Raw genomic sequence first — 15,940 nt, forward strand, 5'->3', positions numbered from 1 at the left:
ACACTATCTTGTTGCTGTAATTTTCCACAGTAAGAACAGTGGGATTCCCTCCACATGGCAGAAGCTATAAAAGGCCCTGGATACACCTCAAACCTCTGGACTATGGACTTATACTAATGGGAGCATTCTAACCAAGGGACTGAGGACCTCCCAATGATTTGGAAGCAACCAGAGACTTAACAAGCCAGCAATTTAGTCCATCACTGCTACAAGCCTGATCCAAGAACCTTGCAGTTATTGAATGTATTCGATTCCTTTAACCAGTTTTAATTCTCACCTTTCTTTCTTTCTTTTTATGATTAAGCCTTTAGATTTTAGCTACTAAAGGACTGGCAGCAGCGTGATTTTTGGGTAAGATCTAAGTTATATATTGACCTGGGAGTGTGGCTGGTCTTTTGGGATCAGAAGAACCTTTTATTTGATGAGACTGGTTGTAAAGAACCACTCACCTTTAAATCCAGTGTTTTTGGTGGTGACATAAGAACTGAAATGCCCAAGGAAACTGCTTTTATGACTCTTTGGTAGCCAGTGTGGTGAAACAGAAGTTACTTTTCTTGCTGGTTTGGTATATCTTATGGAAGATTAACCACCAGTTTTAGGTTGTGTTTGCCCTCTTTCTCAGCAGTTTGTCCTGAAGTTGGCATCCTCCGTTGTGACCCACCGAGGCACAGTTACAGGGGGCAAGGCTCACAAATCTTTTGAGTAACACTTGGCCTAGGGTCAAGTGATCCTGGACTGATTTAAGGTTTGCATATTTTCATTAATGAGTTGGATAATCGAGTGGAGAGTATGCTTATAAAATTTGCAGGTGATACTAAACTGGGAGGGATTAAAGCACTTTGGAGGACAGGATTAGAATTCAAAATGACCTTGACAAATTGGAGAATTCAACAAGATGATATCCAATAAAGACTAGTGCAAAGTAATTCATTTAGGAAGGAAAAAATCAAATACACAACTACGAAATGGGGAAAAATTGGCTAGGTGGTTGTACTGCTGAAAAGGATATGGAGCTTATAGTGGATCACAAGTTGAATATGAGTCAACAATGCGGATGCAGCAGCAAAAAAGGCTAATATCATTCTGAGGTGTATTAAAAGGAGTGCCGTATGTAAGACACAGGAGGTAACAGTCCCACTCTATTCGGCACTTGTGAGGCCTCAGTTGGACTATTGTGTCCAAATTCAGGAAAGATGTGGACAAATTGGAGAGAGTCCAGTGGAGAGCAACAAAAATGATAAAAGGTTTCGAAATCTTGACCTATGAGAAAAGTTTTAAAAAAGACTAGGCATGTTTTGTCTTGAAAAAAGAAGGCTGAGAGGGGACCTGATAACAGTCTTCAAATATACTAAAGGCTGTTTATAAAGAGGATGGTGATCAATTGTTCTCCATGTCCACTGATGGTAATACAAGAAGTAATGGGCTTAATCCAGGGGTGGGCAAACTTTTTGGCCTGAGGGCCACATTGGGGTTCTGAAATTGTATGGAGGGCCAGGTAGGGAAGGCTGTGCCTCCCCAAACAGCCTGGCCCCCGCCCTCTATCCACCCCTCCCACTTCCTGCCCCCTGACTGCCCCCTCAGAATCCCCAACCCATCCAACCCCCCCTGCTCCTTGTCCCTTAACCACCCCCTCCCGGGATCCCCCCCTCCTAACTGCCCCCCTGGGACACCTATCCAACCTCCCCAGCTCCCTGTCCCAACTGCCCCGCCCCTATCCACACCCCGCCCCTGACAGGCCCCGGGACTCCCACGCATATCCAACTGCCCCCTGCTCCCTGTCCCCTGACCATCCCTCCCCAAACCTCCACCCCATCCAATTGCCCCCTGCTCCCAGTTCCCTGACTGCCCCCCAGGACTCTCTTCCTCTTATCGAACTCCCCCACTCCCCATCCCCTTACCATGCCACTCAGAGCAGCAGGACTGGCAGCCGCGCCACCCAGCTGGAGCCAGCCATGTCGCCACAGTGCCCGGCAGGAGCTCGCAGCCCTGCTGCCCAGAGCACTGGTGGCACGGCGAGCTGAGGCTGCGGGGGAGGAGGGACAACAGGGGATGGGCCAAGGGTTAGCCTCCCTGGCTGGGAGCTCAAGGACCAGGCAAGATGGTCCCGCAGGCCGGATATGGCCTGCGGGCCATAGTTTGCCCACCTCTGGCTTAATCTGCAGCAAGGGAGATTTAGGTTAGATATTAGGAAAAGCTTTCTAACTATAAAGGGTAGTTAAGCTCTGGAACAGGCTTCCAAGGAAAGCTGTAGAATCCTCATCATTGGAGGTTTTTAAAAACAGGTTCGACAAACCCCTCTCACGGATGGTCTAGATTTCTTGGTCCTGCTACAATACAGGGGGCTGGACTGGATGACTTTTGGAGTCCCTTCCAGCCCTACATTTCTATGATTCTATGACAGTGGAGTTGATGAAGTTTTTGCTATTGATTTGAACTTGAAACTTCCAGCAAAACTTACACGTGGGCATGAATTCATGCAAATTAAATCTACTCTTTCCCCTGTGAGCTGAAACCAATGAATTTCATACAACCCCAATTTCAGGCTTCTGAAATTGACTGTAACAGCACAGAAGTGAATTAAACATTAGGCAAGAATTATTCTCCACTACACAGTACCAATTATGCTTAATCGTGCACATCAGTGTAATGAGTGTGCAATGAATTCACTGTAATACAATTGTTTAAGCAATGCAATGATGGTGCCTCTTCATCGAAAAGATGACGATGTGGGTTACATACATTTGACACACCCCACAAGAGGTGTCACGCTGTAGCCTCCCACCATCATTAAAGAGTATTCTGAATTCCTTTTGGAGAGTTCTTCCACTGGAAGACCACTTCACTCTGTCATCCTGTGGTAGGTTAAAATGGCTTTCTTCACACAATTACTGCTAATACTATACAGAACTTAAACAGAACTCAAAGTACTTCACAAGCATTCAATCTGACAGCACACATGTGAGCTAGGAAAGTATTATCATCCCCCATTTTACATATGGATAAGCTGAGTGATGTTAAGGCCGAGATTTTTAAAGGTACTTAAGCATTGCTGTGCTCAGCATTGCAACGCCAAACTGATATAAAAGCCTAAGTTTCCTTTTTTAAATGTGATTTAGGCACCCAGGAGCCTAAGTCCCATTGACTGTTCATGGGATTTTGTCTCTTAACGGCCTATATCCTTTTCGAAAATGAGATTTACGCTCCTAAACCAGTTAGGTGTTGCAATGCTGAGCACAGCATGTGCTTAAAAACCTTTAAAAATCTGGGCCTCAGTGACTTGCCCAAGGGTATCCAATGAGTTAATCAGAGGAGTTCTGGCTTGCAATCCTCTGCCCTGACCACTACAAAATAACGTCTTTGTTTGTTCAGTCTCCCTCTGGGGCCTGGGACAACCTCTCTCGTTTATTGGGACTGTGGTACTTCTCCAGATATTGAAAATACCAGAGGCCTAAAAGTTGCTACACCTGCAAAAGAATGTGGAAACCATTATAGTTCCATTAGCGATGGCGCTGAATGGAAGACATTGAGATCTTACATGTGATTTGGGAAGTTACATGGAATGCCCAGATGATGGATGTAAGGCAGTTATTCATTCCTCTGCTGAGGAAGCAGTATCAGAAGGACGGTGAGAATTACAGAAAGACCTCACTTATTTCTCATTGCAGCACTGTCACAGGCTGGCTGGCCCTTTAAGGCCAGGCTCAGCCTTGCCTATGACCTACCAGCTAGCTCCCAGCTGACAGTGATATGACCGAACTTCCTGTGACTTGGCCAGAGAGCTGAGCCACCGAAGACCTGGCAAGAGGCAGATGGCCAGAAGGAGGCACTGCAGATGAGGACCCTTGCAGCACTGCACCCGGATACAAGGGAGTGTGACAGGTGGTGAGTACACCCCCTTCATAAGCACAATACTGGGTCTGCTCATCCCAGAATGAGTGAAGAACAATAGGAAGATTTGAGTAGCACTGAGACAAGTAGGTTACTGGGTGGGATGGGCAACATAAAATCAGATTCATAACCTAAGACTGAAAATGGGAAAAGCAAGAGACAATAACCAGTAACACCAGCTGTGGGGTTTTTTGGCTGTTAAATGCTGCATGTGTGCATAGATGCCATGGTGACCAGGGGCTTTATAAACACAGAGCAAAATACTGTCAGGGCCCATGCATACGAGATTATGGAAGTGCATAAATGGCCCCCAAAAATACCCCATTCTAAACACAGCTGCTTTATAATTGTGCTCCATAATCAGTGCTTTCCCTTTCTTAAAAAATTAAGTCTCTAGCCTTTCTTATTGGGAAGAGAGCCTTTAAAGGTAGATAGGGTCCAGAGTGACCTAGACAAATTCGAGGATTGGGCCAAAAGAAATTGGTTGAGGTTCAACAAGGGTAAGTGCAGAATCCTGCACTTAGGAAGGAAGAATCCCATGCACCGCTACAGGCTGGGGACCGACTGGCTAAGCAGCAGTTCTGCAGAAAAGGACCTGGGGATTACAGTGGATGAGAAGCTGGATATGAGTCAGCAGTGTGCCCTTGTTGCCAAGAAGGCCAACGGCATATTGGGCTGTATTAGTAGGAGCATTGCCAGCCAATCAGGGGGAAGTGATTATTCCCCTCTATTCGGCACTGGTGAGGCCACGCCTGGAGTACTGCATCCAGGTTTGGTCCACCCACTACAGAAAGGATGTGGAAAAATTGGAGAGAGTCCCATGGAGGGCAATGAAAATGATTAGGGGGCCGGGCACATGACTTATGAGTAGAGGCTGAGGGAACTGGGATTGTTTAGTCTGCAGAAGAGAAGAATGAGGGGGGGATTTGATAGCAGCTTTCAACTACCTGAAGGAGGGTGGTTCCAAAGAGGAACTGAACTCGGCTGTTCTCAGTGGTGGCAGATGACAGAACAAGAAGCAATGGTCTCAAGTTGCAGTGGGGAAGGTCTAGGTTGGATATTAGGAAACACTATTTCACTAGCCGCAAAGAGTCCTGTGGCACCTTATAGACTAACAGAGGTATTGGAGCATGAGCTTTCGTGGGTGAATTCCCACTTCGTTGGACATGCATCTATTAGTCTATAAGGTGCCTGTGACATTATTGATATAAATATCTGGGTATTCACCCATGAAAGGTCCTGTAGTGGCACCAAATCTTAAGTTAAGGGGTCTATAAGGTGTCTAAGACCAGGTTCTGGGTTGCTGGTTATGATTATGCTGTCTGTATGTCTGTGTATCATTTTGTAGTTGAAGTTATAAGAAATATCCCAGACGACCATCAGCTACACACAAAGTATGCAGAGACTTGTCCATGTGACTGCAGACTCCAAAAAGTCTATATAAGGCTGATGCATCATCTCATCTTGCAAGCCGTGCCACAGGACTCTCTGCTGCTTTTACAGATCCAGACTAACACCGCTACCCCTCTGATACTGTTTCACTAGGAGGGTGGTGAAGCACTGGAATGGGTTACTAGGGAGAGGGTGGAATCTCCATCTTTAGAGGTTTTTAAGGCCCGGTTTGACAAATCCCTGGCTAGGATGATTTAGTTGATGTTGGTCCTGCTTTGAGCAGGGGGTTGGACTAGATGACCTCCTGAGGTCTCTTCCAACCCTAATCTTCTATGATTCTATAAAATCAGCAGCGTGTCAGCTTCTGCAATGCAGCTATGCATTGCAGGAGGAAAATCTGCAGCACACTGGAAATCTGGGGGCAGATTAAAATAAATGAATTTAAAATCAAATGAACTAAACACTGCCATCCATACTGTACTGAGTGTGCCGCGCAGGGAAGGGTCCTGAATGGGCTAAGGGTAGCAGGTGGCAAACAGTGACATAGAATTTCAGGGCCCACAGAGTTGAATTTAGATCTAATATGCCATATAGGACATGAGGCCTCAGAAGAGAGAGCGAACTGGAAAGAGCATCTGATAAAAGCAGCAAGTAAAAGCCTGCGCTGGAAATTGATCCTCTAACCCGTACAGAAGAGGCTGTTATTTGGTGATAACACATCTTACATACATATAGCCCCTGTCGCAGCAAAGGATCTCAAAGAGCTTTGCATACTTGAATGGATGCAGTGCACAAGCTATATACGCCTTGTACAACTTCTTCCACCAAAGCTGTCCCTTCCAGAAAGTGCCTTTACTCTCCTGCTCTCAAATCCTGGGTGTCTGGAAGGTGAGGGTGGAGGAGGGAACTGGTGTATGATTCTGAGTGTCTGGGGAGGTGGCTGTCTTCCCCAAAAGCCCTGTTCATCTGAGGGGCTAGCTGCCTGTCTCAAATCCTGTGAGTCTAGACGATTGGCTGCGAGTCTAGTGGAGGTGTTGACCTTCTCAAAACCATATGCATCTTGACATGCCTGCTATTATACCTCAGGAGGGCCAGTGCCTGCCTCAGTTTTCCTTCATCCTTGTATTGTCCTAGCACACAATGGTATTGAGGCCACTGGTCCCTGCACCAGTAGGTGCTAAGTGGAATATGCAAGGTTCCCCGTGCCCCGATCACCCACGCAAGATCAGGTCATTATACTTAGATATCAAGGTGACATTGGCTGGAAGGAGGCTCCATGTGGCTGGGATGAAATCTTCCTCTGAGTTTTGCACAAAGCCAATCACACAATTAGTGCTTAACAAATGGTAACAAACAATATATGCAGGGATCACTTTGCCCACCACTGAACGCACACATGAAACTCGGCAGTTGTTTAGCAGCTGACAGTAATATTACACTGCAGATTGGGAAAGGGGACGTGAGAACCCTTTTCCAAATTAAAATGCAGGGGGGATTTTAAGGAGTCAGAAGGCAGTTGCATGAGCTGGAATTTGTCCAGGATATCAGTGTTAACACCCCAACTCTTAAAGAGAGTCATGGGATTTTTAATGCCCACAAGAGTCTCATGCAAAAGACAGCACCTTCAGCAACACCATGAGAAAGTATTGAGTCAACACAGACTTGAGGAAAAGAGTACCCCCTATGAACCAGCCATACTGCTTCCTAAAGAAGTCTGGGTTTGTGTTAGAAGTCCTCTGTGCAGGTTTCACCTGGGGTGGTTGTGGAGAGGGTGTTCTTGGAGAATCTACCTAGTTATGTGCTCATGTCACACAAAACACGTTGCTTATAGAATTTATTCTCATGGGAGATGAAGGACTCAATCCCCGGGATCTAGCACTACATAACCTAGGTTTAGGTGGGAGGGAAAGAAGAAGTCTGGAGGTATAGGAAGTGTCTTTTACCATGTAGATTATTTAGTTGCTATGGTGAAGACCACGATAGAAATAGCAATATACAAACAGATCCAAGCACCGATCCAGCCTGATTCTGCTGAGCTTATGAGATCCCACAGGATCACAGCCCCAGGTGGTACAGCTGCAGGATGACCAGAACAATTTACCTTTCTGCCCCACTTTGGTCTTCACCAGTAAAAACACATCGCCTAAAGAATTCAAATCAAGAACACACACGTACATCCACTCCACACACACACACACAGTTCTCTTACATGAGCCTCCCTGTGCAGACCCGTTCAAGCTGAATTTCTTCTTATTCTTCACATTTGCATTGCTATCTTGGCTCTTCAGGCTGAGAGACGAGCCACCCAGGCTGTTCCGTTCACCATCATAGCTCTAATTAGAACACACATACGTGAAGATAACCAGGTTCAGTGCTCACAGTATTGCCAGCTGTTTCTATATGCCTTAAACAACATTACACGAAATCCCTCTAGCTCTCCATGTCGTTTTTGCTCAGTATAGCTCCCATAAGCATGATTCCTCACCATTTATTACAGCTCATCCATTTACTTTACTATAATGACCTTAACTCCACCATTTCCAGGAGTAATACAATGAAGGCAACTGGCATACGCTTAATGTACATAACAAAAATGTGTTGTGACATATTGGAGCATGAGCTTTCGTGGGTGAATTCCCACTTCGTTGGACATGCATCCAACGAAGTGGGTATTCACCCATGAAAGCTCATGCTCCAATACATCTATTAGTCTATAAGGTGCCATAGGACTCTTTGCTGCTTTTACAGATCCAGACTAACACCGCTACCCCTCTGATACTGTTTCACTAGGAGGGTGGTGAAGCACTGGAATGGGTTACTAGGGAGGGGGTGGAATCTCCATCCTTAGAGGTTTTTAAGGCCCGGCTTGACAAAGCCCTGGCTAGGATGATTTAGTTGATGTTGGTCCTGCTTTGAGCAGGGGGTGGGACTAGATGACCTCCTGAGGTCTCTTCCAACCCTAATCTTCTATGATTCTATGATTCTATAAAATCAGCAGCGTGCCAGCTTCTGCAATGCAGCTATGCATTGCAGGAGGACAATCTGCAGCACACTGAAAATCTGGGGGCAGATTAAAATAAATGAATTTAAAATCAAATGAACTAAACACTGCAATGACAGAGCAATGACCACAGGCAAGGTAGACAGGTAGAGTAGCTATAGATTTGCTTAACAAGACATACACAGTAGCTGTTAGACTGGTTGATCCGTACTACACAAGAGTCAAAGGCTAAACAAATGCTGCAAAGCTGAATAATCCTAAATTTCAAAGCTATTATATTTTTAGAACAATTATTGAGGATGGGTTTTGTGTCATAGCCCCCACGTAACAGGAGAATCCTTCCCCACAACCTTTTCATTTTTTAAATCTAATTAATTTTGTCTCTTTGAGAGGGAATTAATATGAGCAACAGGGTGGGCGTGACCACAAGAACTCAGAGGACTCTTTGCTGGGAACTATAATTATATTAGATGCAAAGCACCAGGATCATCCCTGGTGCAACCCTGTTTACCTCTCTAGCACTATACCCGGGATGAGTTTGGCCCCATTTGTTAATGATAATTTTAGTAGTAACTTTCAATTAAAATGTAACTATGTTTTGTAAAGCAAACCCCATAAACACAACAGACGTTAATCAGCTGCAGTGCTGTGCCTTCCTGTATAAAGGCAAGAAGCGCCTATTAACGTAATCCAGTTTGCTAATTTTAATTAATACATGTATTTTGAATTCTAATTAGCTATATTAGACTGATTAAACAATACATACAAAGCCTTTCCAGGTGCTAGCAAGAGGGCATTTCACTGCATATTTTTAGTACTGGTGAAAGATGTTGCCTTATTTATTAGGATTGATGGGTGGAGAGGCAGGGGCCATACAACCCAGAATTTTGGATTGAGAACTCCAGGGAAAGAAATCTATTACTTATCTGCTGGGTAGGGACAGCACAGGCAGCAACACTGCAGCATTCTCTACACCGCCCTGCCAGTGCACTTGGATCCTGATCTGAAGAGGGTAAGTCTCAACTAACCATTCAGGCCATGGTCTCTCCACTGAGACTGCAAACAAAAGAAGTCAGTGATGGGGGACCAGAGTGAGAACACCAATTCATTTTACATAGGCCAAAAAACAACCTTTGGGGGTAACACGTTTAGGTCACTAATGAACTGTGCTGGACTGCAACCAGATGAAAGGCCATGCATCTCATTTTTATTAGCAGCAATGTAGTAGTGCTCAGAAGCCCTGGTCAGGATCCTTGTGCTAGGTGTTATTACTGTACCTGTTCATAAAGTGTCCGCTCTATCCTTTTGTCCTCCTTCTTTGTAGAAAGCCAGCGTTCACACAGAAAGAGGTACAATTCTTCTGTGGTTTCATCCAGAATCTCTACTTTTTCCAGGTACCAGTCAGCATTCAGCATGGTGTTGTCATGATGAATCTTGATCTTGTATATAATCCCAAGGTCCACAGCCTGTATTGTGAACTTATCCTCCTACAGGATGTTTAATAGCAATAGTTTCTCATAATGAACAATAGCTAATGTGTACAATGGAGTATAATGCATGTGTAAACCCGGCCCTACCGGACAGTATTTGATTAAAAGCTGCAGCAGAGTTGTCTGTAAAAGAGTCTGTGTCCATTAAAACTGTCCTGAGAGGGAGAGATTTAAAGTGTGGCTGTGCTGTGAACATGAATATGTAAAAAGTCACCCTCTTACTCAAAGGGAACAGATGTGTTGAGCACTTGGAGCTGGTATCTGCTGACTTTAGTGTCAAAAGTAAGATTTTACTGTTTACTGTTGTTAGCTCTCCAAGGACAACAGAGCTAAGAGAAAGTGAGCTGGATTCTCCTCTGGTTAACACAACAACAGAACTGTTAACTACATTTCAATTGCAGCTCCAAATTCTGCCATCATTTATACCTGGTGCAACACATTGGAGACAATGGAGCAAATTCTGCACTTGATTATTATACATACACAATTGCTAGTGAAGTTAGCAGGAAAGAAACTTGCTGGACTCTCAGGGTATGCCTACCCTGCAAAGAAAACCCCACGGCAATGAGTGTTAGACCACAGGCCAATTATCTTGGGCTCACGAGGCTCAGGCTGTGGCCGGGGCTAAAGATAGCAGTGCAGACATTCCCACTTGGGTTGGAGCCAGACTTTAAAACCCAGTGAGGGGGGAAGTCTCAGAGCCCAGGCTCCAGCCCAAATCTGAACAGCTACTGCTATTTTTAGTCCCACAGCCTTAGCCTACAAACCCAAATCGATTGACCCATGCTCTGTGACTTGGTGAGCGGGTTTTTCTTTGCAGTGTAAACATACCCTCAGATATAAGATGGAGTCTGCAGGGATGGCTGTTGGTAACTTTTAAAATGAGCACATTTGATCTGGAAATCATGGAGTGACAAACATGGAACAACCTAGTGTCATTTTTCATCATTTCTCAGAGTAGAATCACACTTTAAGAGCTTACAAAAATGTGTCAGAAGATGATGCCCCAAGATTAATTATAATACACATTATGGTCAGATTCACCAAAGCTGCCCTCCCTTTTGGGAGATATAAATCAGCACAAGGGATAGTAACCATGCCCTTAATTATTGGTGCTTCCACTGCTTAATTTGTAATGAAAGAGGTGCCAGGGCTCAAGCAATTTTTTTACTTTCATAACTGATGCAGCAAGCCCAGAGGTGTCGGGGCGATGAACCACCAAGCCAAGAAGTGCCCAGGCTTAGCCCTGGCAAAATTTAAACACTGGATACTTCCAATTTTGCAGCTGAAACCTAGGAGGCTTGATATGGGCCAGACTGGCCCTATCTCACTGGCTCCAAGCAAAGAAAGATCTTGTCCATCTTAGGTATTGCTATAGAGCCTATCATTGTAGTACATAAGCACCAACATTAAACTGAAAATGTAAGGTTTTAAGAGGTAATAAACATGATCCTTTGTGTCAGGATTGCCATCCATCAGTTCTGACCATCCTTACAGACTGGTACTTGCAGCTAGGGAAGGGCAGTTACAACATTTGTTCATCACTTTGCTTAAGGCCTGCAATATGGAAAATGTTACCAGTCAGTTTTATCTGTACCTGTGCTCTTTCGAACTTGTTGGAGTTAGTTTCAGACTTGCTGAGTTTTCTCTCCCCGGTGTCCCCGAGGTCTCCATATATAGTCAGGAAAACATTTGCATCTGTCCCAGCGCCATAGATATCGCCAGTGAACACAGTTATCTTGTATGTATGAACTATATAAAGAAACAGATATCTAAATATATGATTTGGGAGCAGATGGATTCTCAGGGCCTAATCCTATACGCCGAGGGCAGTGTAAGAGGTGCTGAGCTCCCATGAACTCCCATCTAGTTAATGTCTCTACAGTGCCTTGAACACAGAATGTGCAATTAAAGATGCTAAGTATCCTTATTATTACTGACTACATCTAATGTCAATGGGAGTTGAGTGAACTCAGCGTCTTTCAGGATTCGGATTCAGGATCTGCTCTCCACTGCATATGAGAGGGATAAGTGGTCTGGAGTTGTGGATTCTTAATACTCTCTCCTCCACAAACAAGCTCTAGGGATTTTAATGGGAAATTACCACCAGAGTTAATGGGACTCTGAGAGCAGACTCCAGAATCTTCTTGCTTGGACAATATTTAATGAAAGACACGTTGGTGTTGTACTGTTTAAGTATCTTCTTTGTTGAGCTCACTCAACAGTGATCCAATACAATCTCATAACAATCTTCAGGAATGTGCTTTTCTAATGTGTTAAATGCAGCTATTTCCGGGTATCTGCTTCACCCCATTTACATGAGGAGAACAAACAGTGACTGAAAGAATGTTCCCTGCAAACGCTAATAGCAGCTGACAGATTTTTACTCACATTAGTGCCACGCAAACCCCAAAGAGAGTCTCACTGGCAGCTTCCCATGCTACTCCCACATGATTCAAAAATGAGAAGGAGAAAAAGCTGCACTTTTTATTGGAGGCACAAAAACTTGAGATATGGAGACTTATCACGTTTGATGGTGGGATTCTTCTTTGTACATTAATAGCTTCACAGATAAGGTGTGGGGTTTTTTGCTTTTTTTTTTAGAGTCCTTTCACACTTAGCTCTCAGAATAATACAGGGGCTGCCCCAGCTTCCATTGTAATCAGTGGAAAGACTCCCTGTGATTGCAGTGGGAGATGGATCAGGCTCATTTAGCCCTGAGAATATTTTTTGGTTTGCTGCAATTTCACTTTTTCTGCTTTGTTCTTTCATTAGCCACAGAGCGCATTATGCTGCAGTGGGTGCCATAACAAAAAGATGTTCTGATGGCTTGTGGTTATCAAAGATACTCTGGCATTTTTCATCAGAGTAGAGGTGTTAACTCTGGCGTGCTGGCCAAATTCCAATTTGGATAGTTAATTACAATGTATCTACTTAAATTCCACCTGCAGTTTCAACCGAATAAAGTACTTTTCTGACATCATGTCCTAAATTGTTGTGCAGCATTGCTATACTCAGTTAAACTGTGGTGTTCCAGCCAAGAAATAACTGCACTTTAATAATGGGTGCAGTGGTCCCAACATATGTTCTGCATAATCAATTTATTAAATTTGATTCTTTGCATATCATTTCAGGAGCTCTTTGGAGCAGAATGCACTACTATAGCAAAGGAAACTGTTATTTTTTATTATTTATTTTGGGCTAATACCCAAAATCAGCTCTAAAAACAATACAGAAGACACTGTCCCCATCTCAAAGAACTTAATAGTCTAAGGCCTTGTCTTCACTAGAAAAGGCATGTTCTTACCTGGTGTTAGTTAACATCTGGTAACTAACACAAGGTAAAATCCTAATGAAGACAAGTTGTAATATGAGTTAGCAGGTCCAGGTAAACCCCAGGCTCCTGTTTAGTCCTCACTTTGACTTGCTAGCTCATCTTATAATTACAAAAGCTCATAAGGTGTGCATAAATTATGTACACTGACAGAATGGCATAGTTAGGGCCCTACCAAATTCACGGTCCATTTTGGCCAATTTCACGGTCATAGGATTTCAGCAATTTAAATCTGAAACATCATGGTGTTGTTCTTGTAGGGATCCTGACCCAAAAAGGAGTTGTGTGTGTGTGGGGGGGGGGGGTGTTTCAGGGGCGTTGCGGTACTGCTACCCTTACTTCTGTGCTGCTGCTGGTGGCGGCGCTGCCTTCAGAGCTGGGCAACTGGAGAGCTGTGGCTGCTGGCCAGGAGCCCAGCTCTGAAGGCAGAGCAGCCGCCAGCAGCAGCGCAGAATTAAGGGTGGCATGGTATGGTACTGCCGTCCTTACTTCTGCGCTGCCTTCAGAGCTGAGCGCCCAGCCAACAGCCGCCACTCTCTGGCTCCCCAGCTCCGAAGGCAGCGCAGAAGTAAGGGTGGCAATACCGCGAGCCCCCTAACATAACCTTGCGGGCCCCCCCCACCTGCAACTCCCTTTTGGGTCAGGATCCGCAATTTGAGAAACACTGGTCTCCCCTGTGAAATCTGCATAGGGTAAAAGCACACAAAAGACCAGATTTCAGAGTCAGTGATGCATATTTCATGGCTGTGAATTTGGTAGGGCCCTAAGCATAGTGTAAATACAAATCAAGCTGTGAAAGAGAATAAGAAATACTGGATGGGATGATTTCCATGGTTGAACCATCCTGCTGCCAGGTACTTGCACCCTGAAAGAAGATGGCAAGTAATACTGGCAGTTGGATTCAATTAGTTCCAATCAGGATATGAGCGGGGTCAGAATCTCTCTATAAGGCAGAGGTAACTAAGGGTTGGATCAGGGAGGTGTTGCAGAGAAATCCTTAGCAACAGCCAAGTTCAAGGGAGAAGTTTAGGCTGAAATGTATATTGTGTTGTTGCTATTTACACCAGAAAGTCAAATACCAGGAAGAGGTAAATCCAGGTGTTGCATAGCATTTGTATTCTCTGTCCAGGGCAGGATAGGAACTCAACCTACTTACAGAGGGATCTGAATGAGGATTGAGTAGCTGCCCTGCAGACCAGTTCTGGGAGGGTGTTATGTACCTAAGGGCAGTGATGAGCTCCCAAAATCCCAATAACCGGTTCTCTACTGGGTCTTGGGTGGCACTTCGGTGGCGAGGGGTCTTCACTCACTCCGGGTTTTCAGTGGCACTTCGGTGGTGGGTCCTTCAGTGCCACCAAAGACCCGGAACGAGTGAAGGACCCACCGCCAAAGTGCCACCGAAGACCTGGTAGGGAACTGCCTGGTGAGTACAAGCCCCACATGCCTCCCAAACAGCCTGACCCCCCCATCTGAACCCCCCCACGTCCTGCCCCCAACTTCCCTCCTCAGTACCCGCAACCCCTCAACCCCACCCCTGCTCCTTGTCCCGAGCACCCCCTCCTGAAAGTTCCCCACCCTAACTGCCCCCCAGGACCCCACCCCCTACTCAACTCACCCCGCTCCCTGTCCCCTGACTGCCCCAACCCCATCCACCACCACCCCAACAGACCCCCGGAACTCTCACGCCTACCCAACCCACCCCATTCCCCGTCCCCTGACCAACCCCCCAAAACCTCTGCCCCCTCCAACTGCTCCCTGCCCCTAATCCAACCCCTCCTCCCAGCCCCAGCCTGGCCCCCTTACCATGCTGCTCAGGGCAGTGTGTATGGATGCCGTGCAGCCCCACCCCCTTACCATGCCGCTCAAAGCTCTGTGAGAGAGAGGAAGGCAGGGGAGGGGCCGGGGGAGCCTCCCCAGCTGGGAGCTCTGGCAGGCTGGACAGGACGGTCCCGCGGGCCACATAGTTTGCCCACCCCTTTAACAACCGGTTCTAAACCGGCTTCTAAATTTAACAACCGGTGCGAACCAGCTCCAGCTCACCCCTGCTTAAGGGGCAGTGTGAAAGAAAGTGCAAAGACAATTGTGGAAAAAAGCTGCAAATGGAGCATCAAGGCTACTAGGTGGAGCAGAAGGGTGGAGGACAATACAAAAGGAGATGAGGACAAATAACTAGAGATGTTTACACGGCCTGGAAGACAAGATGTTGGAAACTTGTGTATAAAGGGGAGCCAGTACAGAAATTCAAAGGATGTGTGTGAGACACAGTCAGAACAGCAGCCAGGGAAGATGATTGTAGCAGCTGTGTTTGTAAGGACTGGATGAGAGCGTGCTGGGCATCAAGGAGGCCAGAGAACGGGAAGTTACAGTAATCCAGATGGGAGATACTAGCTTTTTCACATAAAATATTGCAGTTTAAATGATTGATTTTTCACTCAATGGCCATAATTGCAAAGAAGCAACCTTTAGGAGCATGCATCTACCTGAACTACATATCCAAACGGCTTGTTCCAAAGGGTCAAAATAATAAGTCAAGGCGCGGTGGAATTTTACTTACTTTCCAGTGGTTCTTCAACTTCCTGTTCTATCTGCTTTAGTGTCCCATCTTTCAGGAGTTTTTCAGTAAAGATATCAGATGGTACAAGTTCTCTTACAATCTCGCCATCATCTTCAGATTTTGCAAGCCACCTTTGACATGGAAACGTGATTGTTTCCGAACCCTGGCAAAGACATATTCTTTTTTAGAGGGCGAGCTTGTCAGTTCCTTCTCAACCACTGGACACAGCCATTGATTTGCAAGCACAGTGAATTCCAGTATGTGTGTATGCACAGATTAAA

At 45.4% G+C, this 15,940-nt stretch overlaps 1 protein-coding gene across 5 annotated transcripts in view; it reads right to left on the reverse strand.

The window, feature by feature from the left end:
• Positions 1 to 15,940, reverse strand: part of LOXHD1 (lipoxygenase homology PLAT domains 1) — a 289,434-nt gene that overhangs the window by 66,693 nt on the left and 206,801 nt on the right. For 3 of the 5 annotated variants that reach the window (XM_039545016.1, XM_039545015.1, XM_039545017.1), the window contains 4 exons: positions 15,660 to 15,822; positions 11,369 to 11,523; positions 9,559 to 9,768; positions 7,490 to 7,613 (listed from right to left, as the gene is read on the reverse strand). In XM_039545016.1, the coding sequence (XP_039400950.1) occupies positions 7,490 to 7,613; positions 9,559 to 9,768; positions 11,369 to 11,523; positions 15,660 to 15,822 (652 nt within the window). Of the gene's footprint in view, positions 1 to 7,489; positions 7,614 to 9,203; positions 9,338 to 9,558; positions 9,769 to 11,368; positions 11,524 to 15,659; positions 15,823 to 15,940 lie in introns of those variants that run through there. The other 2 variants (XM_039545018.1, XM_039545019.1) reach the window with 2 other exon arrangements.

The sequence above is a fragment of the Mauremys reevesii genome, linkage group 6, assembly GCF_016161935.1.
Source record: "Mauremys reevesii isolate NIE-2019 linkage group 6, ASM1616193v1, whole genome shotgun sequence".
Lineage (NCBI taxonomy): Eukaryota > Metazoa > Chordata > Testudines > Geoemydidae > Mauremys > Mauremys reevesii.